The 27589-nt window shown below is 38.6% G+C and overlaps 1 protein-coding gene across 16 annotated transcripts in view; it reads left to right on the forward strand.

The window, feature by feature from the left end:
* The window catches only part of NAALADL2 (N-acetylated alpha-linked acidic dipeptidase like 2), a 625547-nt gene that overhangs the window by 323408 nt on the left and 274550 nt on the right, over positions 1-27589 (forward strand). For all 16 annotated transcript variants that reach the window (XM_087965359.1, XM_087965362.1, XM_087965366.1 and 13 more), the window contains one exon: positions 6251-6401. In XM_087965359.1, the coding sequence (XP_087821485.1) occupies positions 6251-6401 (151 nt within the window). The remainder of the gene's footprint in view (positions 1-6250; positions 6402-27589) is intronic.

Here is a 27589-nt window from a genome sequence, read left to right on the forward strand (position 1 = left end):
CTTTTATAGAGTGCCATAAAGAATACCATGATTTTCACAATTCTGATCTTGGTAAGAACAGATAAATTCTGGCACTTAATCCCTGTTCTAAGGCCTTTGTGGCTACTATACTCCCTCAACATTGTCCAACTATTTACAAAGTATGCATTACTATTACTATAATCTTCTCATCACTCCTTATCACCATCCCCTCCCACTTGTGACTGTATGACTGTAACTTTGTCACTTGTATCCTTATGATTTATATTGACTGTTTCCTAGTATGATTTGATTGCTTATTGTACCCTACGACTATTATTAAGTGTTGTACCTTAGGACTCTTGACTCTTGGCGAATGTATCTTTTCTTTTATGTATACTGAGAGTATTTACACCAAGACAAGTTCCTTGTGTGTCCAATCACATTTTGCCAATAAAAAATAATTCTAATTCTGATTCTATACCAAGTGCTAGTCTGTGGATCATTAACTAACACAGACTTTTTTCCCTATAAGATCTCATTGAACTTTGCTTCCTCTGGCATCTCCAGTGAGAAGAGTGACAGCATTATTAAACATCTAATGTTAAAAGTTAAGCCTCCAAAGTTAAGCCTGAGCCAAGACGGCCTACTAAAATAGCACAGGATGAAACATTTCTAAAGAAACAGAGATGTGTACACTGCTTTCTTCTTATTCAGGCTCTGTTGATATAACAGCTCACACAAGCACAGTGCCTTGTAACAACAGAACAAGACCAGGTGACATCTAATTAAATTCTTGCAAGGCAAGCCAGTTGCTCTCTCTCTCTTTCTCTCTTTGTTACTGATAGCATAAATGGCACCTTGCTCCCCAATGGTAATTTTATGCATTGCCAATTAGTACAGTGGGAAAAAAGGTGATTGCTAACAGATCCTTGTGGCCCTAATTGGGACTTCAGCATGAATTCAAAATAAATATCCAGGAACTCAGCTTTTATCCAACTAAGAATGACAAATCTTTGTTCTTTATTATTGGTAATCTGGCTATCATATTTTGCACTGTGAATTGAGATAAGTGCTTGTGCCACGTTCTTTTGGGTTACTTGCAGTGGTGGGATTCAAATATTATTGCCACCGTTTCGGTAGGCGTGGCTTAGTGGGCTTGCTTTGCACATGTGCACACACTTTGCGTGCATGCGTGCACCAAACGCACACTTTGCGCAGGCGCAGAGGCGTTTCAACAGGTGCAGAGGCATTCTAACTCGCCTCCTGCAAGCCTGCATGAACCCGGTCACTTCAGAGCTGCCACGCGGCACTCTTCTGTTCTGCGCAAAGCAGCTGCGCTTCAAATTCAGAGGATAAAGGTGAGTATGGGAGCCCAGGCAGGCAGGTGGTCCCAACAGCAGAGAGGAGGAGAGAACCGGTTCGGTCTCGGCTGCTCATCGCTCCAACAGGCTCACCACAACTGGACCGAACCGGTTGAATACCACCACTGGTTACTTGTCATGCAGGGTGAGATACAGTGATGGGATTCAATTTTTTTTTACTACCGGTTCTGTGGGCATGGCTTGGTTGGCGTGGCAGGGGAAGGATACTGCAAAATCTCCAGTCAGAGGTGGTATTTGCTGGTTCTCTGAACTACTTAAAATTTCTACTACAGGTTCTCCAGAACTGGTCAGAACCTGCTGAATACCACCTCTGGTGACATAGTCCTTAATTTTGCCACAATTTTCATGCACACAATTTTAAAAAACAAAAACAAAAATCAAGTTGAAGTGATAGGGTGTTCAGGATTTTCAAACAGAAAAAAAAATTACATAGTGAATTCTCTTATCTTCTTATGCTTTATTTAGGACATGGCTGTCAAACTCAGATCCTGCCTGTGGGGTGCTTAGATCTGGTCTGCAGGCCTGCCCTGGAAACAGCAAAGGACCAACTCACAGTACCTCTGCCAGCAAAAACAGAGTTTGTGGAGCAGAGGGCTGCAACAGCTTCCTGCAACCCTCTGTGCAGCCTCCCTGAGCTCCGTTTCTTCTGACAGAAGGCTGCAGGAGGCTATCACAGCTGAAAATGGAGCCCAGCCATGGAGCATCATGGCTAAAAACGGAGCCTCAGCGAGTCATGTTGAGTTTGCCACACACACCCTGGCTATACCCCTGCCCCTCCAAGGTCAAACACAACCCTGGTGTGGCCCTCAATGAAATCAACTTTGACACTCCTGATTTAGAAATATCAAGCTGCTTTTTGTACAGATTCAACTATTTGTTCAATAGCTATCCAAATGATCCTATCTTCCATGATCTCATTTATTCCAAGAATACATTTAGGAGGCAGGATTTAAGAAAGGGACAGGCAGATAGGCATCAAAATTTAGATCTTCCATTCTCTTCAGTAACTTAAGATCATATCTGATGTGTCTGCAGGTTTTCCAAACTGGGGTAAACTTGCAACAGAGTAATGAGCTGAATGATAGACAATCATAAAACAGAATATTCCTTTCCAATTAGATGAGTCCCATTCTTTTGCATTCTATTTTTCATTACAGTCATGCTCCTGGCTATGCTAATCAGATAGACACTAGGTTCTTGCATGATTTGGGGGATCAACAAGACTGCAAGTTGCTGTATGAAAACCAGAATGGTCAATAAGAGTGGACCTTCATGTAGGGTTACCACTCATCCACCAAAAGAGAACTTTGTCCTTCTGCTCTGGCCCTTAAAATCACTCTTTTTGAATATCTAACAAGCAAACAAGTTTTGTCCAAGGGTTAAGGAATCAGGCTAGAAACATGAAAACTGCAATTTCTAATTCTCCATGAAAACCAACTAAGTGATTTTAGACCAGTCATTCTCTCTCAACCCAACCCACCTCACATGGTTGTTGTGGGTAAAAGGGGAAGAGGAAGGAATATTGGGTGTCTTCATTGCCATGAATTATTTAAAAATAATATTTAAAAAAGGATAAAAATAAATAAATCTCTAAAACAGAATGCTTCCCTAATAAGTCTTGACTACAAGTTCTATGACCTTAATTAGCATGGGTCAGAAACAGAAGTGGTATTCAGCAGGTTCTGACCAGTTCTGGAGAACTGGTAGCAGAAATTTTGAGTAGTTCAGAGAACTAGCAAATACCACCTCTGACTGCCATTGCCCCCATCTATTCTCTGCCTCCTGAGACCCAGCTGATCTGCTGGGTCTTCTTTTGTTGCCCTGCACAGGAGAACAGAGCTGGAAAGTAGGTTAGTTTGATGGGGAGGGAATGGGATTTTGCAGTAACCTTCCCCTGCCACGCCCACCAAGCCACCCCACGCCTACCAAGCCATGCTCACAGAACTGGTAGTAAAAAAATTTGAATCCCACCACCGGTCAGAAAGCATAGATCAGAAAGAGGACTGAGAAAATATCTACAGATCCCTCACATCCTGGACACACACTCCTTTCCTCAGGATGCCACTATAGGGTATTGCATGCCAAAACAACTAGACACAAATTTTTCCCCCTCCTACCATCACACTGCTGAACACCTAATTACCACAGTACTGTCTTATATCTAAAGATATTAACCCAGCTGTATTACTGTGTTTCTTCAGACATTTTCTTCCCCAAACCCCAAAAACTTTAACCTTAGACTGTCTACTATTGACCTCACCCCTTTCCTAAGAGGTCTGTAGGGGGCGTGCATAAGCGCACCAACGTGCCTACCGTCCCTGTCCTATTGTTTCTCTTATTCTTTTATTTTTCTTATATGTAACCATTTCATGTATTCACAACTATGTATACATTTATACTTATTATCTTGTAAACAATTGGCAAATCAAACAAATAAATAAATAAATAAATAAATAAACATGATTGGACATTGGAAACCTTTACATATATTTGGTTCAGAGCATGTGCAGTGGTCAGAAATATAGATAGAATGGCAACACTGTGATTCCCAAAGAATGGCTGGTTTTAGCAATACTGGGAGGAAATGTAAAATTTGGGAATGGATAGAGGGAAGGCTGGCTCAAGTGTCAACAACCAGAGACTCAAAGCACAGTTATACTCCTAGTGTAAAACTTAACATTTTCTCCTATTGCACAGAAAGTGACATAAGACATAAGACATAAGAATTTATTTGTCATTACACTCGCAAGCGGGTGCAACGAAATGAGGTGCTCTTCCACAAAGTAAAAACTGGGCAAACACCACTAAAAAGAAAAAAATTAAACTAAACACAACCAACCATACAATCATCTCTATGCAATTTAAAAATGTAAATACCCCATTACTCTCAGCCATTTAATTCCACAAAAATCTTATGACCCTGCATTCAAACTCAAAACTGCACTTGGATAGTGGAAAGTGGAATTTGTAGATTAATCAGCTTGGCTTTTCCTCAAAAACAAATCATGTTATGAGCTATTAATACCTAGCATTAATCCTAAAAAAACGATCATATATTTGAACCATGAATTTTATTGACTAAAACAGTCTACAAAATAGTTTTGTTTTCAGTATAAGTGTCAGATTAGAAGAGAGTGGTAAAATACTCAGAGGACTACTTCATTCTATTGACCTTTCAAAACAGCTGCCACTTGAGAAGAAAGACTCCTGACTTGAAAAGCAGAGTTAGATTTCTTTATGTGTGCTGAGTTATTCAGCATTAGACAATATGAGGACATGTTTCAGATGTCAGCTCTTTAAACTATAACATTTAACATGCCTTTACATGTCAGCTGCTGTCAAAGCAGTTGGTCACATCTTACTACACTACAAATATCTCATCCATTGGCTGGGAAAGTTTGGTCACCCAGATGACTTCTGAGTCTCTTTCCTATTATCAGAAGGACACTCAAGTATAACATTCAATGTAGCACAATTCTCAGCCTCAGTAAGTAAACCCTGATACAAAAAAATAGCACAGAAGTGGTATTCAGCAGGTTCTGACCAGTTCTGGAGAACCGGTAGTGGAAATTTTCAGTAGTTCAGAGAACCGGCAAATACCACTTCTGACTGGAGATTTTACATATCCTTCCCATGCCACGCCCACCAAGCCACACATCCACAGAACTGTTAGCAAAAAAAAAATTGAATCCCACCACTGAAATAGCAGCTTCTTAAAATGGTAGCATAGTAAACCTGGTTGTATGCAACTTTGACATTGTTGATATTTGATATTGTATTGCTGAGGTAGTGCTGTCTACCATTCCTTGAGCTGGTAGATAACTATATCAGCACAATATTTACTGCTCCCATGGAGATTCTTTATTACCCCAAGCATTATATCAACAAGTGTTGTTGTTATTTATATTGTACAAGAGATTTTAAGGATCAACACTGATTGATTCCTACATTTTCATTACCCTCTCTTTGCACAAACATCACCAACTGGAAATGGATAATGATGTTATCTATTCAGTCAGGTCTAAACTCTTGGCAATTCTATGGGCCAGGTGTTTCCATGCTTGGATTTGCATTCCATGCTTGTATACAGTATTTCTTAGAGTTTTTGTATACTCTGTCAGTTTTGATGGTGTCCAGTCCCTGGGTTCTTTGGCAGTCTGTTTTCCTTTCTTTCTCTAGTTGCTTACAATTAACTTTTCTTATTGGTAGATTAGATGAGTCTGTAAGAGAGGCCACATTTTATAAATGGTTAGAGTGATAAGTTTAGTTGTCCATCAAAACCTGATCTAGTTTTTACAATAGTTTTGTATGGATGTATTTGGGTGGGCTGTAACTTGTCAGTTGATTTACACCAGTTGTAGTTAGGCTGTTTTTGGACATCAGCTTAATAGCTATATCTATTAAGGAGCCTCGGTGGCGCAGTGGTTAGAGTGCAGTACTTCAAGCTACTTCTACTGCAATTTGGCAGATCGAATCCCACCAGGCTCAAGGTTGACTCAGCCTTCCATCCTTCCAAGGTGGGTAAAATGAGGACCCAGATTGTTGGGGGCAATATGCTGACTCTGTAAACTGCTTTGAGAAGGCCGTAAGGCACTATAAAGCGGTATATAAGTCTAAGTGCTATTGCTATCTACTTTCTAACACGTGGTCAAGCATACTATTTCTAATAATTATAGTGGAGAGATACTAAATAATAGATATTGGGATGACTATAACATTCCTTGATTATGAATTTAAAATGCATATGGCCTATGGATTGAAGCATAAATATGACTGTTTACCAATGTCCTCAAACTCTTTACATGCTGATGTTTTGCATGTTTTTGGCACTTGGGGAAGAAGAAAGAGAAAAACACGAGAATATAAGATATTTCTAATTTCTCCTTTTTACTTTTGTGCTTTCTCAGCTTTCACTGCTAGAAGAGGCAGGTTTCAAAGGTGCTCTTCTTTACATTGACCCTTGCAATTTACCAAAGTTTCAAAACCTGAGCAATAAAGCATTTATGGTGTCATTGAACAGTGGTGGTGATCCTTCGACTCCTGGATATTCCAGTATTGGTGAGTACTTTTCTAAGAGTACTTTTTATGTGAAATAAATAGTAAGCTCTTTGGTTAGTTGAAAGCATAAAGCAAAAGCGATATAAGGTTTTTGCTGTCTGTAATTGTCTGTGTCAGTTGCCACCTGTTGCTCGCTTGTGCTTCACTGTTATGTGGTAATAGATTGCCATGAACTGTGGGGAGGAGGAATGAAGGAGGAAGGCTTGGGGAAACGAAAGTAGGTTCTGTGCCTTCTCAAGATGCTGCCTCAAGGTAACCCAACTGGAAGGAGAAGGGAGCTGTATACTAAAATGTGCTTGGATTGACCATTATAAAAACATCTTGACTGAACCTGATTGGTTACACAAAGTGGGCAGCAAGAGACAATTAAGGAGGGGGAGTAGAACTTAGAGATTTTGCCCAGCGATTCTCAATTCTGGCTTTGTAATATTGCAATGCACTTGATCCCTAATAAATTATACCTTTTTTCAACAAATAGAGCTAAAGATCATTTCTATTTAGAGGTTTAAATTGTGGCAAGTCTGACAATCTATGTTATGCCTTCATGCTTCTCAGGGCCCTGTGTGTCATAGTCATCAGCAAAGTGTGAATGGCATAAATCAGAATTGTTTAGGTTGCATATTTAAGCATGATTTATAGATGTTTTGGGCTTTGCATGAATGTGACATGTTCTCTATGATTCCTGAAAGCAATCCTCTATTTTGAAGGCTTTATGTAAATCAGTTAAACATAAATTTATATGAGTCTCAATTATATTCTCCATGTTCTGCCAATGGAAACTGTAGAAATGTATATGAAAACATATGGTAATGCAGTCTTTGAAAAAAAAAGTAGATTGTAGCACAAATGGTATCAAACAAAATTGAGATTGGAAAATTATATTTTTTAAATTTTTAAAAAGCAGATGTACCTAAGAACATATTGAAAGTTATAAAGAAGATTTGGCCAGATAAGTCTACTCCAATAAACAAATTATTTCCACACTGCCTTTTCCTTGGTACAAAACTGAGAGTCTGAATGTGCACTGTGGTCCCATATTGCTAGAAACAAAAGGCTGAAAAATAATATTTCTCTCAATTTCCCTTAGTTTCTGAAAGAATTTATCTGCTGAAGTTCAGATGCATGAGACCCTGTCATACATTGTGCTCTATGATAAGGCTTTGTTTTTGTGAAACAAAACAACCTCTTTGTCTATGAATTTCATGGTAGAGTTCTTTCTTGTCTAACTTTAATTGCATGGAAAATGTCATCATGGATTATCCCTGGATTGAGACTTGGAAAACATTTAGTCATCTTTTTACAATTGTATCTAAATGAAAAGGACATGCAGCAAGTTGTAAAATGGCCCTTTGCCACTAGAGTTAGAAATATCACTTATAAGTATTGATTATTTTGCTGGTAAATTATTGGCAAAATGCTTTATAGAAGAACTTGGTAGTGCTACAGTTATGACTCTAGTTCATCATCTTGAGATGTCTGCAGGGAAGGGTCAAGGGAACAAATGAAACCATCCTTGTGCCATCATGAGCCATGATGGCGCAGTTATTAGAATGCAGTACTGCAGGGCTAACTCACTGCTCACTCCAGGAGTTCAATTCTGAACAGCTCAAGGTTGACTCAGCCTTCAGAGGTTAGTAAAAGGAGGGCCCAGATTGTTGAAGGAAATTGTTGGGCTGACTCTGTAAACCACTTAGAGAGGGCTGTAAAGCACTGCGAAGCAGTATATAAGTCTAAATGCTGTCATGACTTAACATCTGCCATGCAAATACTGAATGTGCATAAAAAGGAAAACAATTTGTAGTGTGATGGATAGACAGTTTCCTTGGATAGAAGTATGTCTTTCTAAAAAATATTGAATGTTGGTATGGGTGGCAAATGGAATCTATGAAATTTGTCTTTAAGACCAGGAAAATCAGGAGATCCAGGCAGTTCAAATAAGTATAAAGATTTATTAAAAGCTTAAGGTCTTTATAAAAATCTGAGCTACTAACTGTCAAGGAGAAAGAGTGGGAATTAAGAAGGCATTCAAGATGGGATGGCCTTAGATCTCTTATGAGTATGCAGGAACTCATGACTGATGACCCCTTCCTTGGGCGCAACCTGGTCTCTCCTACATATTTATATAATGTTACAGGGGTGGGCTTCAAATAAATTAACAATCGCTTCTCTACCCAGTTTCAAAATTGGGCCATGGGGGGGGGGGCATATTTGCCCTCCCCGGGCTCTGGAGGCCGGAAACAGGCCTGTTTCTGACCTCCTGGAACTTCCCGAAGGCCCATTTTCACCCTTCCAGGGCTCCGGAGGCTTTTCTTGAGCCTCCAGGAGGCCTGTTTTGCTTTTTTTCTCCAGGAGGCCTGTTTTCGTGCCCATCTATGACCTTTCAGAGCCTCCGGGAGATCCGTTTTTCACCCTCACTACATAGGTATCAGCAGTATAAACCCAGCTAACTTCATAGGTGGATTCTAATTGAGATACACAAGAATTTTCTGCAACTTTAGCCTTGCATGTCCTTAAAATTATTCTAGAATAGTGTTTCTCAACCATTGCAACTTTAAGATACATGGATTTGAACTTCCAGAATTCTCCAGCCATCTAGGTTAACTGGGAAATTCTGGGAACTCAAATTCATATAACTTAAAGTTGCCAAGGTTTGAGAAACATTCTTGTAGCAGGATTGGGACTTGTGATATTACATTAGTGATAGAAAAGGACAGCAGTAGAAAGATATTTTCCTCAATATGCCTTTCCAAAGTCAAACAATCAAAGTGGATTGCATCTCATATGTTCCTTCCAATATATAATGGATAGATAAGACATGCATTCATACATGTTTAAAGTTACAATTTAAAAAGACATATTTTAAAATATGTTCTTCAGACACTAACAATCTTGAGTTATACAGCTGACTCTAATCTCTTAGATGAAAGTAAAGAAAACTTAGAAGAGCTCATTATGAAAGTCAAAAGGGAATGTGAATTTTCTCAGTTAATGCTAAATATTAAGAAGAGAAAGTTAATACTTTGCGAATTCACAGTTGATAGTGGTTAAAAGAAATAAAACTATTCCTATATATAATTTGCAGTGCACATATTAATTATTAATGTACTTAAAGCTACATTTTTAAAATGTGTATTTTAAAACAGGCAGTTCAAATTAATAATTTGACGTATAGTATGCAGACAATGCCACTATTAATCAAAGTGAAGAAGACTTAAGGCAGCATGTTAAGAAAGTAAAATGAAAAGTGAAAATATTGAAAAAGACAAGTCTTAGTGAATTTACATTTGATGGCAAATAAGTGAAGATAATAATTTGTGTTCTTGGTCTCAAGAGTAGATAAGAGGGTAGAATTCTGGAGGAATTGACGACTTTCGTCCTAAGAAGGAAGAGAATGTCAAACTTGAAAAAGAGAGATTCTTGGTGTTATCTGATCTTGGTTGTTTTCTTGCAGATATTTCGTTACCCAAAGTAGATAACATCATCAGTGGTAGTATTCAGCACTAATTCTAGACATTGATACTTGGAAAAGAGCTTGAAAACGAATATATTTCAATGCAATAAGTACTGGAGAAGAAGTAGCATTGCCTGTAGTAATGTACGGTGATCAAAGCTGGACATCTAGAAGAAAGGAATATATCTTTAAATTATGGATTTAAAGACAGTTATTAACAGTGCCATGGATTCCAAAAGAACCAATTAGTCAAATTTAAGACTGTAAAGACTGATGGTTAAAGACTAATGGTTCCTCTGAGGCAAGAATTAGCAAGCAGTGAATTTTGGCATGTGATGTGATTGTATGATCCCACTAGAAAAAAATATGATGGGAAGTTGGAAGGAAGTACAAAAAGAAAATAAGCCTTCCATTCCCCCACTCCACCCCACCCCACCATCCTGCCAGAACTGATGAAGTTTCTTGGATGAGAAGCGAAACATCTTCAAGGAAAAACAAAGAAAGTCTAATTGCTTTTTGAAAAAGCATATTTGAGACAACCATGACTTGGATGCCTGAGAATCTCCACTGACAGAAAGAGAATTAATTTTAAAAAGCGGACATACCACTTTGGAAATAGTATTGAAAAGTCTTTGAGAGTGCTGCATTTTGTCAGAGCAGGCAAGTTGAGATGGAAGGCATTTTGATATGCAGCCTCAGAAGCTATGTTTGACTTGATGGCAACTTAGCTAAACATCTCATTCGAGAAGAGGTTTTTTTTTTTTAATGTGCAGATGAACGTGGGAAAGATATGAAGCAGAAGTATGACTAAAGATACATGAAATAAGCAGGAATTTAAAAAACAACAACAGGTGGCTTCTCCTTGATGCTCTCTGACCTTCGTTGTTTTCATGCAGGTTTTTATTACCTGGCTAAATAACATATTCAGTGGTTGAAGGGAGTGGGTTTTGCTCTCTGTTTATTATTCTTCGACAGAGGTTTTATCTGTGTTCAAGTTTAGAACATAGAACAAGGGTGACAAACTTAATTTCATTGAGGGCCACATCAGGGATGTGACTGACCTGGGGGGGGGGCATGGTTGACTGGGTGGGCGTGGCCAACTGTGTGGGCATTGCCAGCTTGACGCCACTCTCCAAACTGCTGGTATGTTTCCTCTTCGCATTGGGTAAACTGGCCCAAAGCCAGGCTGACCCAATGTTTCCTCTTTGCACTGGGTAGACTAGGCCGAAGCGACGCAGGCGGCCCCTTACATTCTCCATGATGGGCGCGCGGGTTGGATGCAGCCCATGGGCCTTGTGTTTGACACCCCTGGCATAGAACATAGAATCATAGGGCTGGAAGGGACATGGCATTACTTCTAGTCTGACCCCCTGCTAAAAGCAGACAGCTTTATACCATCCCTATCAAATGGTCATCCAGTATGTTTTTGAAAACCTCCAGTGGTAAAGCATACACAACTCTGGGAGACATGCTATTCCATTATTCTCACTGTCAGAAAATTCATCCTTATTTCTATCATCCTAGCACTGGAACATGGAAACAATCAAGCTCAGAAAACACCAAGGAGAATCCATCTGTTTTTTTTTCCTCCATTTGCATTCCCTCTTAAGTGTTTCAATACCCCTTTGTGGCAACAATACAAGATAATATATTAGTGGACAGTTAAACTCTGGAGTCTTTGGTGCTCTCAGAGCATGCTTGTTTTTGTGCAGACATTTCATTACTCAACTAAGTTACATCATCAATGCTAGAAGGAAGTGGGGTTTGCTGAATGTTTATTGTTCCTTGGTGGAAGTATGCTGAAATCAATAGATGAAGATTTAAGATGCTAGTATTCTATTGAGGCAGCACACAAGATCCTAGGTTACAGAGTGAAAAGTGTTTCACACTTTGTGCTCTTTTCTCTATTTTACAGCATCTTTTTGCCTTCTAGCCCTACAAGGGTGGAGGGGGGATGGGTTCAAACTGTGAAATTGTAACAAGGTACCATCAAGACCATTTGCTCCAGTGGTGTATCCAGACCCTGAAAATCTTTTCTTGGATTGTCACTAAATCAGTCAAAGTGAAAGTACTGTGACGCGACATGACTGGAATGGCATAAGGAAAGCAAGCAAACCAGAAGTATTTGCCTTCTTGTCATGGATGGGTGTTAACTATTCACAGCATGAAATGCCGTGACAGCTCAGTGGGACGGAATCGAGCAATTTCTCAGCATCTCAGACTACCTGACCTAGTGTTTCTAGTATTGCCCTGAGGAGTGACAGGAGTAAATGTAGCATTCTCCAGCTTAATTCTTGCTTATTTCACAGTGACGTTTGAAAAATGGGTTGCTGTTTATTGGTTTGCTCAACTGCACAATGCTTTTCTAAGAAAAGTAAAGTTAATTGAAAATTGTTACAGAAAGCCTGTGAAATTTTGGTTCAAGACCTAGGTCTGATGTGCTGACTTTCTCATGAAGGCTTGCGAGGGGACTCCATAGGTTCCAGGTAGATTTTTTTTGCAGGAAGGAAAATTAAAGGGAGGGGGACAACATGTATAGGTATGGTGGACCTGCATGGGACTGTGTGAAAAATATAGTTTATTTCTATCAGGCCCTACAAAACATGTTCGACACATGGAGTTCTTAATGCTTTCTTCATTGTTATTTGCCCACAGACAGAATCTTGCCAGAGTAAACTGCTATCTACATCATTGTAGATATTCTATGTGAACTGCTAGGGAGATACTGCATCTTTGCCCTCTGAGAAGGAGTTTCTGCCTAATGGGACTCTAGACTATATCCTACCACAATATCAAGATACACATGGACATACATACTTATATACACATGTAGATGTATTGGGTTGTTGCTTATTGTTACTATGATTTCATTGGGGGATTTTAATGCCATTATTTGTTTGAATCTTACATAGATGCTTTAACTGCTTTAATTCTGTAGGCTACCAAGAGTCATTAGATTGCAATCAATCAGTTAAAGTAATATTTGAACTTTATCATCATACCTGAAGCAAATGTTATCAGACCTTAAAAAAATAACACATTTAATTGCTTTAGAAAATGAGGAAAATCCCAAAATAGGTCTAATATATTTTTGATAAATGTGATAATTTAATTAGGTATAAAATTATTATTATTTTAGCAGGATGAATCAAAGCTTGTACCTGAAAATAGGCAAATAGTATGGCAAAAGAAAATGTTCACCCTATGTCCACTACCACCCCATAAAAATAAATTATACAAAAATTGCATATGGATGTGCGTGCACACACACACACTGAGAGGGAGGGAGGGAGGGAGAGAGAGGGGGGGAGGGAGAGAGGGAGAGAGGGGACTGGTTTGGCAGTTTGCTAACTTCCCATTTACTTGGTCTATTGCTGGCAAGGAATTGTTTAGCTTCACATGAATACTTTAGTTCCAAGTTTATTTTTTAAACTAAAATCTTTCAGCTGAGAGGAAAATGACTTGGTAGATGAAGATATGGAGAAAAGCTGCATCCAAACTGCCAAACTCCCTAGTATGTAAATAGCAAAACATTTGTGCTATGAGAAGAACTCTATTCCTAAGATAAGCCACTTGGTAATAGGATTTCTATCTCTGTATTTGGAATAGGACAGAAAAATGAGGAAATTCTCAAGCAGGTTTGAAGATGTGGAAACTCTTTATCAGTTTTCAAGATGCTAAAAATGCAACATCTCAATCCAAGATATAGCTTATCCTCTTGCCAAAGTTTCTAATAAAATACACTATTGAAGAAATAATATAACAAAAATGGGAAGAAGATGCTTTAAGCCAGGGGTATTAAACTCACAGCCCGTGGACCGGATGCGTCATGCACTGCCCACACCCACCCACCTTTTTTACAAAGGGGAAAAAAGTCACGACAAGTCACATAATGACAACGTGACCCCGCGAGTTTGACACCCAGCTCTAAGGAAAATAACCAGTTTGCCTCTTCTATCAGCCCTATTCATTGGAAAGGTGAGAATTATTCATTCCAGATTCCAGAGCCATGACAAATCTCAGGGTATCCTTAAGGTGTAAGTTGATGAAATTCAAGGCTGGTCATAAATGTTCATGAAGAGGGACAAGTGACATTATTTGTATCATAATGTCACCAGACAAATGGCCTGGTTAAGTCACCTTATCCAAGGATATACATGTAAATAAATACATAAATGAATAATGAATAAACAAACATATTGGGTTATATTATGGTCACATCAATTGATACAAATTATATAATTTGTTTTCTTTATATAATAATGTCAAAGCATGCATGGCATCAGCATAGCTATTAGTTTTTTTTCTTTTCTTTTTACAACCGTTTAATTCCTTTTATTGGGGTGGAGTCAAGGCAACTGTTTGGAGCTGAGCATTTACTGGCCAGGTGCCCTTCCTGATACCTACATGGAGTTCGCAGCACATACAGTATTTTCTCTTTGCGCCACGAGAAAAAAATATCCGCCTCTGTCTAGGATTGAACTCTCAACCTTCCAAGTGGGACATAAGAGTTTTCACCTCTAGGCTACTGTACCACTTAGCATAGCTATTATTATTCATTTGAAATATCTATTCTGCCTTTTTTTTGTACAGGAGCTCTCAAATGGTATGTTTACTGATTCTTTGTCTTATATTTCCAAACAACAACCTTGTTAAGTAGATTTACCTGACAAGACAGTGGCTGTCCATAAAAGAACATTTTTAGTCTAACATATAAAACCTTAGAAAGGAGCTCACCACTCATCCTAACCCATGGGGAGAGGAAGGTATGTTTTAAGACAATTTTAAAATGCTTTTAAACCTTACAACAGATTTCCAACAATGCTTAACTATATTACATCCACCTCCAGTAGGCTTGGAGAATAAGAGTTGGGCTCTTAGTTGGTAATAGAAGCTTACAAGACTATAGACATATAATCACCAGGAGTTGACTCAATTCAGGATTAGCATTACCTTCACGTATTTCTTTTTAACTGAGGATAGTCAATTATTCTGCAAATTTTTGAGAAGATCACATGCAATTTACATAAGCACACATATGGTGATTTAATTGTACATCCACTTCCTTTTATAGTAATAAGGCCATTAATTTGTTTTTGACATATCCTTCCTCTCATTAAAGATTGTCTTTTGGGCTTGATCCTTTATTCTTTTAAGGGACTGAACTGAACAGTCAGAATTTCCTGGAAATTCAACCTGGTTATTTTACCAAGTTTTGCAATAGTGTGATTGTAAACCCTTTTAGTTCAGTTTAGTTTTGTCCTTTTTGTTGACTGTGTTTTATATGTATAGTTAATTTTCTTTTGTTTGTAAATTGCCCAGAGTCATTGAGGAGTGGGGCAGCATCAAAATGGAAATAAATAAATCTTGTGTATAGCAGTTTAATCATGCATGTGCTCTGTGACATCAGATCTTTGGTGAATGATTTTGAATTTTTAAATATTTTTATAGGTTTTGTTGATGTACTGTTTCACGGCAATATGTAACACAAAGGTTGGATTTTAGAAGCTGCATCCTTTTCATGCACCATTTATTGTTATTATTTATGGTTTACCATGCATTCACCCACATATTTAGACTGGATTTGTCATTTGTTTTCTTCTACCTATCATGTTCTTCCCAAGCATTTGAGATAGACAGCTGCTGTTGTATGATGATTTTAAAGATATTTTCACAGGTTGTAACAATGTTCCAAGTAAAGCTGCCTTTTGCAATTGACTGATGGTGAATTTGTCAATGCCTATGGGTGTTCAAGTGGTGCTCCAGTTGTTTTGGTATTGTACCTAAGGCACCTATTACTATTGGTACTACTGTTGCTTTCTTTTGTCACAATTGTTTGATTTCTATTTGCTGGTCCTGTATTTGGTTATTATCTCCAGTTCTTTCTCTTCTCTTCTGCTGTGTCAAGGTATTGCCACATCTACTAGACAGTCTTTTTTGTCTTTCTTACTGACAGTTGTTAAGTGTAGGGTATTATGAGGTGGGTGCTTGTCTGTTGAATTCTAAAATCCTAAAGCAGTCTAGCTTCTTCATTTTCTATGGCTTTCTCTATTTTATGGTCCACTGAGTTCTTGCTTGCAGGCAAATGGTATTTCTTGCAGATTCCTGTCAATCAGATCTTCCAGTGCACCATTGTTGCTACTTTGTCATGCCATTGTCTGGAGTCAGTCTGTCCACTATTTCTTCAACTACTTTGCAGAGGAGATTTTTGCTGTTATATAGGCAACAATGTGAAATGACAGCTTCCAGGTTTCTTGCTACTGTTGGACCTTCATACGCACCAGGTTCTTCCCAGGAACCTACAGGTGAAACTCAAAAAATTAGAATATCATGCAAAAGTTCATTTATTTCAGGAATGCAACTTAAAAGGTGAAACTAATATATGAGATAGACTTATTACATGCAAAGCAAGATAGTTCAAGCTGTGATTTGTCATAATTGAGATGATTATGGCTTACAGCTCATGAAAACCCCAAATCCACAATCTCAGATAATTAGAATATTACATGCAATCAATAAAACAAGGATTGTACATAGAACAATATCGGACCTCTGAAAAGTATAAGCATGCATATGTACTCAGTACTTGGTTTGGGCCCCTTTTGCAGCAATGACTGCCTCAATGCGGCGTGGCATCGAAGCTATCAGCCTGTGGCACTGCTGAGGTGTTATGAAAGACCAGGATGCTTCAATAGCGGCCTTCAGCTCTTCTGCATTGTTCGGTCTCATGTCTCTCGTCTTTCTCTTGGCAATGCCCCATAGATTCTCTATGGGGTTCAGGTCAGGCGAGTTTGCTGGCCAATCAAGCACAGTAATCCCACAGCCATTAAACCAGGTTTTGGTGCTTTTGGCAGTGTGGGCAGGTGCCAAGTCCTGCTGGAAAATGAAGTCAGCATCCCCATAAAGCTCATCTGCGGAAGGAAGCATGAAGTGCTCCAAAATCTTCTGGTAGATGGCTGCGTTGACCCTGGACTTAATGAAGCACAGTGGACCAACACCAACAGATGACATGGCTCCCCAAATCAACATACTGTGGAAACCTCACACTGGACTTCAAGCATCTTGCAGTGTGTGCCTCTCCATTCTTCCTCCAGACTCTGGGTCCTTGGTTTCCAAATGAGATGCAAAAGTTGCTCTCATCAGAAAAGAGGACTTTGGATCACTGAGCAACAGACCAGTTCTTTTTTTCTTTAGCCCAGGTAAGAAGCTTCTGATGTTGTTTTTTGTTCAGGAACACCTTGACAAGAGGAATACGACATTTGAAGCCCATGTCCAGGATCCGTCTGTGTGTGGTGGCTCTTGATGCACTGACTCCAGCCTCAGTCCACTCCTTGTGAAAGTCCCCAACACTTTTGAATGGCCTTTTCCTGGCAATCCTCTCCAGGCTGTGGTCATCCCTGCTGCTTGTGCACCTTTTTCTTCCACACTTTTCCCTTCCACACAACTTTCTATCGATACAGCACTTTGGGAACATCCAACTTCTTTTGCAATTACCCTTTGAGGCTTTCCCTCCTTATGGAGGGTGTCAATGATGGTTTTCTGCACAACTGTCAGGTCAGCAGTCTTTCCCATGATTGTGATTCCTACTGAACCAGACTGAGAGATCATTTAAAGGCTCAGGAACCCTTTGCAGGGGTTATGGCTTAATTAGCTGATTAGAGTGGGACACTTTGAGCCTAGAATATTGAACCTTTTCACAATATTCTAATGTTCTGAGATTGTGGGTTTGGGGTTTTCATGAGCTGTAAGCCATAATCATCACAATTATGACAAATCACAGCTTGAACTATCTTGCTTTTCATGTAATGAGTCTATCTCATATATTAGTTTCACCTTTTAAGTTGCATTACTGAAATAAATGAACTTTTGCACGATATTCTAATTTTTCGAGTTTCACCTGTAGGATGTCATAATATATCAAACTCCATGACTCTGGATGGCAAGTAAATGAGAGAAAATCAATCACAAGCATTCAGAAGGCAACTTTGGAAGAACAATAAAACATCCTATTGGGGTTAACAACAACTCTGCCCTCAAACCTGGAAAAACACTCAGGTTTTCAATGACTTTCTAAATGTCATTGCTCAGATTTCTGAGTGATGCTTTTCCAGACTGCAGGAACTGTGACAGGGGAGGTATGCTTTTGGAGGCTGTTCAATGACACTGCCTAGGAAATGTAAGGCATCCACATTATCCAATCTCACTGGACAGGCAAAAGCAAGTGGAGATAGGAGATCCCTCAAATAGTCTGAATTTATGCCATGTTCAGTAAATCACTTTCTGGGTCATAGCATGTGATCCTCTGTGGTTCTCTATATTATTAGACCAATTCCAAAGGCTCCCATCTCTCCTTTTGTTAGATTCCTGTCAATCAGATCCATCTATATTTCCTAGCTTTCCTTCACATCCCCACTAGACATCCATACTGTATTTTCTCATTTTATCTGTCTAAAATCCAATTAAATAGATATCCCCCTTGAGTTTCCATGGGCTTATATAAGCAAATAGATTTCAATGGCATTTATTCATTGGGGGCGGTGGAAATAACCTTCAGGAAAGTAAAACTGGAATGGGGATCCTAGAAGGGGCCTATGAATGTTTGTTTCTAATTTCTTTTCTTTTAGACTGTATCAGTGCTTTTTTTCCCCCCCCTTCGGACCATGTAAAGTTATTACATGGAAATTAAATAGATATGTGTGTACCGGTGTGTACCATCCAAGAGAAAATACACAAGCTGCCTGGAACCAAGGAGATTTTCTTCATACCCTCACCTACATATCCTTAATACTTCAGTATCTTGAATATGTAAGCTTATTAAACTGTTCTGCCATAAGCAAAGAGAGACTCTCTCTCTCTGTGTGTGTGCATGTGCGTGTATTTTATATACATGTATACAAGGCTGAAGGTACTTGCTTACTGCAGTGCATTTATCATGCTGGAAACACTCTCACACACAATCTTTACTTGATGTGAAGGATTTGTCTCCTAACTCTGAGTGGTACTTTTATAGACTGAGAATGGATCAGAAAGGGAAGGGGAAAGATACATGAATACTGGAGATTAGAGCTTGTTGGCTATAATATGTATATGAAATGCCCATTGCCAGAGAGGTAAAGCCTTTATTTATTTCATTTATTTATTAATCAAATTTAGATAGCTGCCCAACTCACCCACAGTGAGTCCAGGTGATGTTAAAAATCCACAGTTAAACATTTTTAATTGAATAGCAATAACAATAGTATTTAGACTTATATACCACCCCATAATGCTCAACAGCATTGTGAGTGGCATGATGGCTTAGTGGTGATGATGCTCACCTCCCACTTGGAAGTTGAGAGTTCAATCCTAGGTAGCAGCAAAATATTTCTCTCCTAGGGCACAAAGAAGAAATATCTGTGATGGACTGCTCATGGTATCCAGCCAGTAAATGCTCAGCTCCATCCAGTTGCCCTGACTTTACCCTGAATTAAGGGATTAAGGGTCATAAAAAGGGAATGCTTTATAGAACTCTTTTGGTAGTTTATGATGTCAGGATTATTTGCATATTGCTGCCAACAATCTGGGTCCTCATTTTACCAACCTTGAAAGGATGGAAGGCTGAGTCAACCTTGAGCCCAGCAGGATCACAGCCAGGCTGTGAGCAGAGTTTGCCTGCAATACTGTACTTAATCACTGTGCCACCAGGGCTCCTTAAACCCACCCACTCGTAGCTGCAACAACAGAATCAAACAAGCCACTTGATCAGCTCCAAATGAGGTCCAAAAGCCTTTGACAAAACCATGTTTTCAAGGCCTTCCTTGCAGAAAACCGGCAAGGTGACAGCCAATTTTATCTTTGGGAAAAGGTTGTTCCAAACAGTGTGAGCCACCATAGAAAAGGTCCTTTTCCTAGATCTCACCAGATGTACTTTCCTGATAGATTGAAAATAGGCAATCTTGATAGATTGCTGTTTTGAGGGGTCTTTGGTGTTCTCTGAGCTTGGTTGCTTTCTTGCAGACATTTCATTACCAAATTAGGTAACATCATCAGAGCGCAGATGGTGTTACCTAGCTTGGTAATGAAACATCTGAATAATGAAAGAGCACTGGTGATGTGACTAGCTAGGTAATAAAACATCTGCAAGAAAACAGACAAAGCTCAGAGAGCACCAAGGACACCTCATTTCAACCCTGAGCTACAAATATTCTCCTTTATGAGTTTGTTCTTTCAGTTTCTGTGTTTTCCTTCTTTTGTCATATTTCCTTCATTTGGTGTGCACATGAGTTGACCATAACAAGATCTTGCAGGGTATAACACTCTGCTCCAATAAAGGAAAAAGCAGCAGGTGTTGCCTATTACCATAATTGCAAACCTCTGGTCCTATGGAGGACCCCCACACGCACACTCCCCCACCCTACTCTTTTGACTCAGATTACCAATCTGGGATTTAGGAAGTCTTCAAGCCATTTGAATGACCCACAATTTTCCTGTGCCAACAGGCAGGCCCTTTTCTCATCAATGGCCATCTGCAAGGCTTCTTAGTCATCTCTGCTATAATTTCTAGCAGAAGATGGTGTAATACTTGATGCTTCACTGCAATGAGTTCAACTGTTTCCAATTTTCACTGTGGTGATGATATAAAAAATGTCTTGCATTCTTATTGTTTCTCATTGTGATGGTTGCCATTTTGCAGAGATCTAGAGGATTGGGATTGAGGTTAGTTTATTTCAGTGACAATCTGCAGTTTGTTTTAGGAAACTTTAGACAGTCAATGGTAATTTGGCTGCTACTGTCCAGCAACATACCATGCCAAGACCAATCTATCCATGTAACAGGATAAAATGACTTCTAGCTCCAGGAAATTGTGTGTGTGTGTGTGTGTGTGTGCACGCGCGCACACCTGTGTGTATAGATGATTGATGACAAGAGGAATTGATAGTCACAGTTGTAGCATGGAGTGGGGTTTATTTAATTTATATTTATTTTATTTTATTTAGAGTTGGTGAGAAATCAATTCGGTTTTCAGGGCATTGTGAAGCTACCAGATTTGTATTTCCCAAATCATGTAGATTGGGAATGTATGATTTAAAATGTTTGCATCTGTCATGGAACGTTGTCTGGATTCCCAGGAGGGAGGGATTGCATTCCAGAAACTCAAGAGACAACACAGTTTAGATAATCTGTATTAGAGAAAGAGGGGTGAATATTCCCTCTTCCCTATTAGTTATCAAATTATATCTTTACAGGGCTAGTAGCCTGCTTTAGTTTGGCAAGATTCTGTCTGTAGGTGTGGAACAATAAAGAAATGTGCTTAGAAGAATCACAGTGTGTCCTTCTTGGTTTTGGGAGCCTGACAACATTTCAGAAAAAAATGTGTACATTGGGGATATTAGAAGAAAACCAGTGAAGTGAAATGGAAATTGGCAATCATCCCTTTGTCAATTATTCTCCTAGAATAATTAGGTCCTGTGTTTTGGACTGGATGATGTCTTGAACTGGCACCTTTCCCTTATCCAAAAGAGAGTCTGTCATTTGTGGTTTACAATAGAATTGATGCAATTGCCTTTGAATTTTTAAAACTAGAAAATATCACTTGTATATCCAAAGGCCAGATGGAGATGACTGAATGAAGAAAAAAAAATGAAAAGTATTATTTTTCTTTTTTTCGAGAGAACATCAATATTGATTCAGTGAATTATAAATCATATTCCAACTGGCGATCTCACTGAAGGACTAGCCTCTCAGCAGCTAGTGTTGCCACTGTGACTATTCTTATCAATATCTATCTTTTTCAAAGTGCTGTGACAATGACTCGCTACTACTCTAAGTGGAATTTAGATGGTCTGTTTTGGTAGACTAGCATGAGGAGGTTCCAAAATACACTTTTCTGATTTCTGTCTTTGTCTACACATGAATTGACAGAAGCTAACCATTAGGAACAAGCTAAAAAAATGTTCAGGTGAGGTACTGAAAATACTTTGACTAATATCTGAGATAGTTATATGTATGTGGCTTTCCACAAATGTCCAAAGCAGCACATTCATGTGAGAGTAATGTTTTCAAGACTTTTTCTAGTGTCAAGGCAAGATTAGAATTCAACAGCCTTCTGATTCTGTGTGTGTTTAATGGATTTGGGGATAAAAGCTTGGAAACCAGGCAGAAAATGGATAGATAAATCAGTCAAAATAGATGCAAAGTCAAAGAAATATATTAGAAACCAGAATCTAAATACAGACACGGCTTTCTAAGCAGGGTGGTTGCTTGGTGATGGAACAAAGTGTGGTACATGATTGATAAATATGTTTAAAGACAAGGAAACCCCTGAGAGGCAGTTTTGTATAATGGTTAAACACACCAGAAATCAGAAGGCTGTTGAATTCTAATCTTGCCTTACACATGAAGCCAGTTAGGTGACTTTGGGCCAACTACTTTTAACCTTAAGAAGGAGGCAATAGCTTCTGAAAATCTTGCCAAGAAAACTGCAGGGACTTGTCTAGGTAATCACCAGAAATCTGATTCAATAGCATACTTCTTGTGAATTCTTTCTGGTGAAAGAAAAAAAAAAGAACCTCTGTGAAGCAGAAATCTGTGCTGCACCCACTTTTGAATAAATCACACATTTTGCAGCTTCAGAAAATACAAAAAGACAGGAAAGAGTCATTTGTAGCAATAGCACTTAGACATATACCATTTCACGGTGCTTTACAGCCTTCTTTAAGTAGTTTACAGAGTCAGCATATTGCCTCCAAACAATCTGAGATCCTCATTTTACCCACCTCAGAAGGATGGAAGGCTGAGTCAACCTTGAGCCTGGTGAGATTGCAGGCAGCTGGCAGTCAGTCTTTCTGAGGTTGGTAAAATGGGGACCCAGATTGTTGGGGACAATATGCTGACTCTGTAACCAGCTTTAGGCAGGGTGGTAATGCACTATGAAGCAGTATATAAGTCTCAGCACTATTGCTCTTGCTTGTGAGCCACCTGGGACTTGCAACTTCTTGCTGTCTTCCCCACTGATTTTGATTGTTGGAAGCCAGCAGGAATTTGCAAGGAGTTCCTTGCTTAATGACCCTTTATCTTCATTTACAACTACAACAGGAACTGTAGGGATTGCCATCACTAAGGGATGTAGTCACATGATGTCACCTTTCTACAACCACATCAATGGAAAATCCAGGACTAGTTGCTCTCTTAACTGAAGGACTCCCTGTACAGCAATTATCAACCAGATGCAATTATCACAGAAGGAAAATATGAAAAGCTGTAAGTGAAAGACCAGTGAAGAACTAAGTTTATTTTATGTCAATGGGAAATTCCACTTCTTCCAAAGTCTGTTAATTACTTTCTGATGTAACATTCATAGAGGGAAGGTCACAGTTTGAGCCATTTTTGGAATTTTCAGAAGCCATATGACTTCCTGATTTCTCTTCAACATGATTTTTTAAACCTTCCTTTCTTCCATCTACCTACCTATCTACCTACCTACCTATCACATGCTTTTTTAAACCTTCCTTTTTCCTTCCTCCCTCCCTCCCTCCCACCCACTCACCTACCTATGTACTTACCTACCTACCTTCCTACAATTCAGAACAACCAGAGGGTTTAATAATGTTCTGTCCATTTAACTATAACAAAAGCAACATTGAAAGGCTATTAACAGGAAGAAGCAAGGCAAAGCAATTATAGCAGTCTATTATGGCATTATGTAAAAGGTAATTTTCACTTTTTTTTTAAGCAGTGAGATATTTGGGGAAAGGGATACGTGGAGCAATGACTCATCCCCCAATGCTTTGTTTTCACACTTTTTTGGGAACATTACCAATAATATGGATTCACAATGCACAATCGTGTTTCGGCTATACTTATAATGAATAGAGAACAAACAAGAAAAAGGAATTCTTTAAAAGTGTTGTTATTGATTTGTGCATAATTCTACCTTCAAACAAGATAGATTGGAATCAATAACACTTCTATCCTTATAGCCACAAAGGGGTAAAAGCATGGGAGACAGGAAACATTAGACACAAAATGTAACTGTGCAGAATTGGAAACAGTTCTGTTGCCAAAGTATGCAACTGTACATCCTAGCCTTATTTTCCTAATATGAACCCTTATGTTGACATAACAACATTGTCCTGTGCATAACATAGAGAAAGGAATCTATGGGCATGGCAGAAATCTCCTGGAAAATTTTTAAGAGGAAATCTCATTAAGGGGGGTTATTGTAACTTCATTGATTCAGAACAATTGTCTAATAAAGGGAGACAGTTTGAATATATTGTTGAATATTAAGTTGTAAGTGGATTGCTAAATGTGATAAGAATGCTATGAAATGGTAATGAGTCATAAGAGAAAACATAGAAAGCTTGGTGAATGGTTTAGCACCAAGGTGGGCATAAGATGTATGTGAAAGACTGCATCAGCTCACCACTCTTTATCTTGTTACATGATTACCCACCTCTTCTAGGAAAGCAGAATAAGTAAGAGTTCTGATAAAAAGAGAATATATGTAGCTTAAGGTTGAACTGCAGAGCTCTGAGTGCTCTCTGTGCTTGGTTTTTTTAAATTGCAGATGCTTCACTATCCAATATCTGCAAGTGAAAAACCAAGCTCAGAGAATACCAAAAACATCACAATAAGAATTTTTCACATGCACATGTGTGATGTCCTTTTTGTTGTTTAATGCATTTATGAAGAAATAAATAGATTGCCTCTTCTTAGGTAAGAAATAAATGTTGTAAAATAAAAAGAGATATGATCATAGACGAATTGATTCTGGATGAAAGTGGACTGAGTACAAAGCTAACTGACCAATAGGAAAGAAGATGATGTTCCTGTGATTTGGTCAGATAAAGATAATGAATGAGCATTGAATTCAAACAAATATATAAAAGAAGTTTGAATGAATAGAGGGGGAAGGAAAGACTTCCACAGTTGAATAGAGTTGATGAGAACCTGAAAAAAACAGGGTTATTGAGCAAGTGGTGATGTGTGAAATTCAGGAAAAAGATATTATTGTCATTCATAGAATTGCAGGGTTGGAACTCAGCAGTCGTTGACAGTCCAATCTCTACTTGTACATATCCAATAAAGGGCATTATTCTGAGTAACTGACTGAAGTGTTTGTCCTATTGAAAATGATGTATTCCCTAACATTCAACAAGAATTTGCCTTCCTCAATTCTTTCATGGCCAGCACTCCTCCTGCAGGAAGTGAATCTTAAGACTCCAGTGAAGAACAAAAGAAGACAATTTGATGGTTTAGAACACAGCTGATATTAGGTGATGGCTCTATGGATTAATGCTATCATTAATGGGGCTGAAAGAGGAATTAAGGCACAAAGAGGAATTAGCACCTGGTATCAGACCAACATTCACTTAAAATTGATAATATTCATTTAACTGCTAATGACTTTAAATATGTGATGTTACAATTGCTTCCACCATTGATTTTCTGGGACACAATAATGTGTCCTTAGCTATTGGATCTGCTATGGCTGGTGATAGCGTTGTTGATTTCTAGAGGCTAAGACTCATTGAAATGAAATCCCTGCAGAAAAGCCATTTCTTAAATAGGACGATCTAACTGGCCCAGCTTCAGAAGTGGGGCATAAAATTGCTGGACAGTGGAGTTTGGTGTGACTTGCATGGCATCAAATTAAAAATTCAGGTACCTTCCTTATACTTTGATGTGAATCTTCCCTAATTGTTGATTATATTTGATCAATCAACCATTGTTTTTTGTAAGCCATGCTTTATAAGCTTGACTTATTGTTTAGGTATGGCTGCCATTTATGGTGTCCAAGACACTAGACAAGTCTTAATGGCAAGAGACAGCTAATATTTTCTACACCTTGAGATCGTCCAGATTATAGTAGTTCCAATGCGGTGGCCCTACTTTTTACAATCATGGAATATTGTCAGGACCCAATCTATTATGGCAATCTAGACATAAGTTAAATGAATAACCAAGTACAGTATGTTATATGAACCCAGCTACTTAGTAACCCAAGGATTTATAGCTATGATATAATACAATAGACTTCTTTAGAGTTTAGGATTTGCGCCTTGCCATTGACTGGTTTAAAGTATCAAAACTGAAGCCGAACAAAGATGAAGAATTAAAAATTATCCATAGAAATGTAGAAACCTTCCAAGAGGATTTTTCTTTCCAATGAAAGAAAATCAGCCCGCAAATGTGCTCAGAAAATCTTTCTGAAGTTGTTGGCTGAGTTTTGTATTGTGTTTCAAACCAAACCAAACATGTATTACATCCGTAATGTCAACAGAAGAGAGAACGATCTGGTGGCAACATCTGTCATTCCGTAGGTTCTAAAGTTGATCTGGTGGACTGGAAAATGAAATAGGTCTGTTGCCAGCCAAAAATTATTCTTGGAGTCTGCATTTTGTTTAGTTGCTCTTCCTGAAAAGAATGGAAGGTCTCAAACTGCCATTAAGCCAAAATTCACAGCAATGTTGGATTAACAGGATATGTATACATTCACTAAACATAGCCCAATCTACTTTCCCACCTACACACAGATATACAATTGTTACTGTGGTGCTTCAGTCATCTTTACAGCATATCAATGCAGAGACACAGGTGGTCCTCCACTTACAATAGTTCATTTAGTACCATTCAAAGTTACAACGGCACTAAAAAAAAAAATTATGACCATTTTCCACACTTATGATCATTGCAGCATCCCCATGGTCATGTGATTTACATTCGGATGCTTGACAATTGACTCACATTTATGACGTTTGTAGTGTCCCAGGGTCACGTAATCTCCTTTTGCGACCTTCTGACAAGCAAAGTCAATGGGGAAACCAGATTCACTTAACAACAGTATTACTAATTTAAGAATATGAGTGATTCACTTAAGAAATGTGGCAAGAAAAGTCATAAAATGGGGCAAAATTCACTTAACACATTTCTCACTTAGCAACATAATTTTGGGGCTCAATTGTAGTCGTATGTTGAGGACTGATGCACAAAGTCTGAGGAACAAACAGGGTAACTCGAACTGCAAATATATGAAGGTAAATATGATATAGTTGGAATAACAGAAACTTGGTGGGATGAAACCCATGACTGGAACATACTGGTATTCAAAAAACAAAAAAAAAAAAACAGACCTCATAAAAGAGGAGGTGAAGTTGCACTGTATGTAAAGGACCACTATATTGCTACAGAAATGCATGAAACCAAAGATGAAAACCTCCTAGAATGCATATGGGTCAATATAAAAGAAAAAAAGAATGACATGGCCATAGGTGTATATTATAGGCTACCCAATCAAGCAGAAAAAAACAGATGTCATTTTTGCCAGCCAACTAACAAACATATGAAGGAAACATACAATAATAGTAATGGGAGACTTCAATTATCCTGACATCAATTGGAAAACTAATTCTGTGCCAAGTGAGAAATCAAATAAGTTCCTAACCAACCTAGCTGACAACTTTGTTGTCCAAAAGGAGGGTGAAACTAGAGGGACAGCCATACTGGACTTAATTCTTACAAACATAGAAGAAGTGATAGAAGGAGTTGAAACTGCAGGAACCTTGGGTGAGAGTGACCATGTCATACTAGAATTCAACATAATACAAACAGAAGCAACAGAACATAATGACACCAGAGTCTTGGATTTTAAAAGAGCTGATTTCAATAAACTCAGAGAGAACTTGGGAAAGATTCCATGGATGAAAATCCTAAAGGGGAAAACAACTCAAGAATCTTGGGAAACTCTAAAAAGTAT

The sequence above is a fragment of the Notechis scutatus genome, chromosome 4 (genome assembly GCF_049901735.1).
Source record: "Notechis scutatus isolate UNSWTSFEM ecotype Mainland chromosome 4, rNotScu1.2, whole genome shotgun sequence".
Classification (NCBI taxonomy): Eukaryota; Metazoa; Chordata; class Lepidosauria; order Squamata; family Elapidae; genus Notechis; species Notechis scutatus.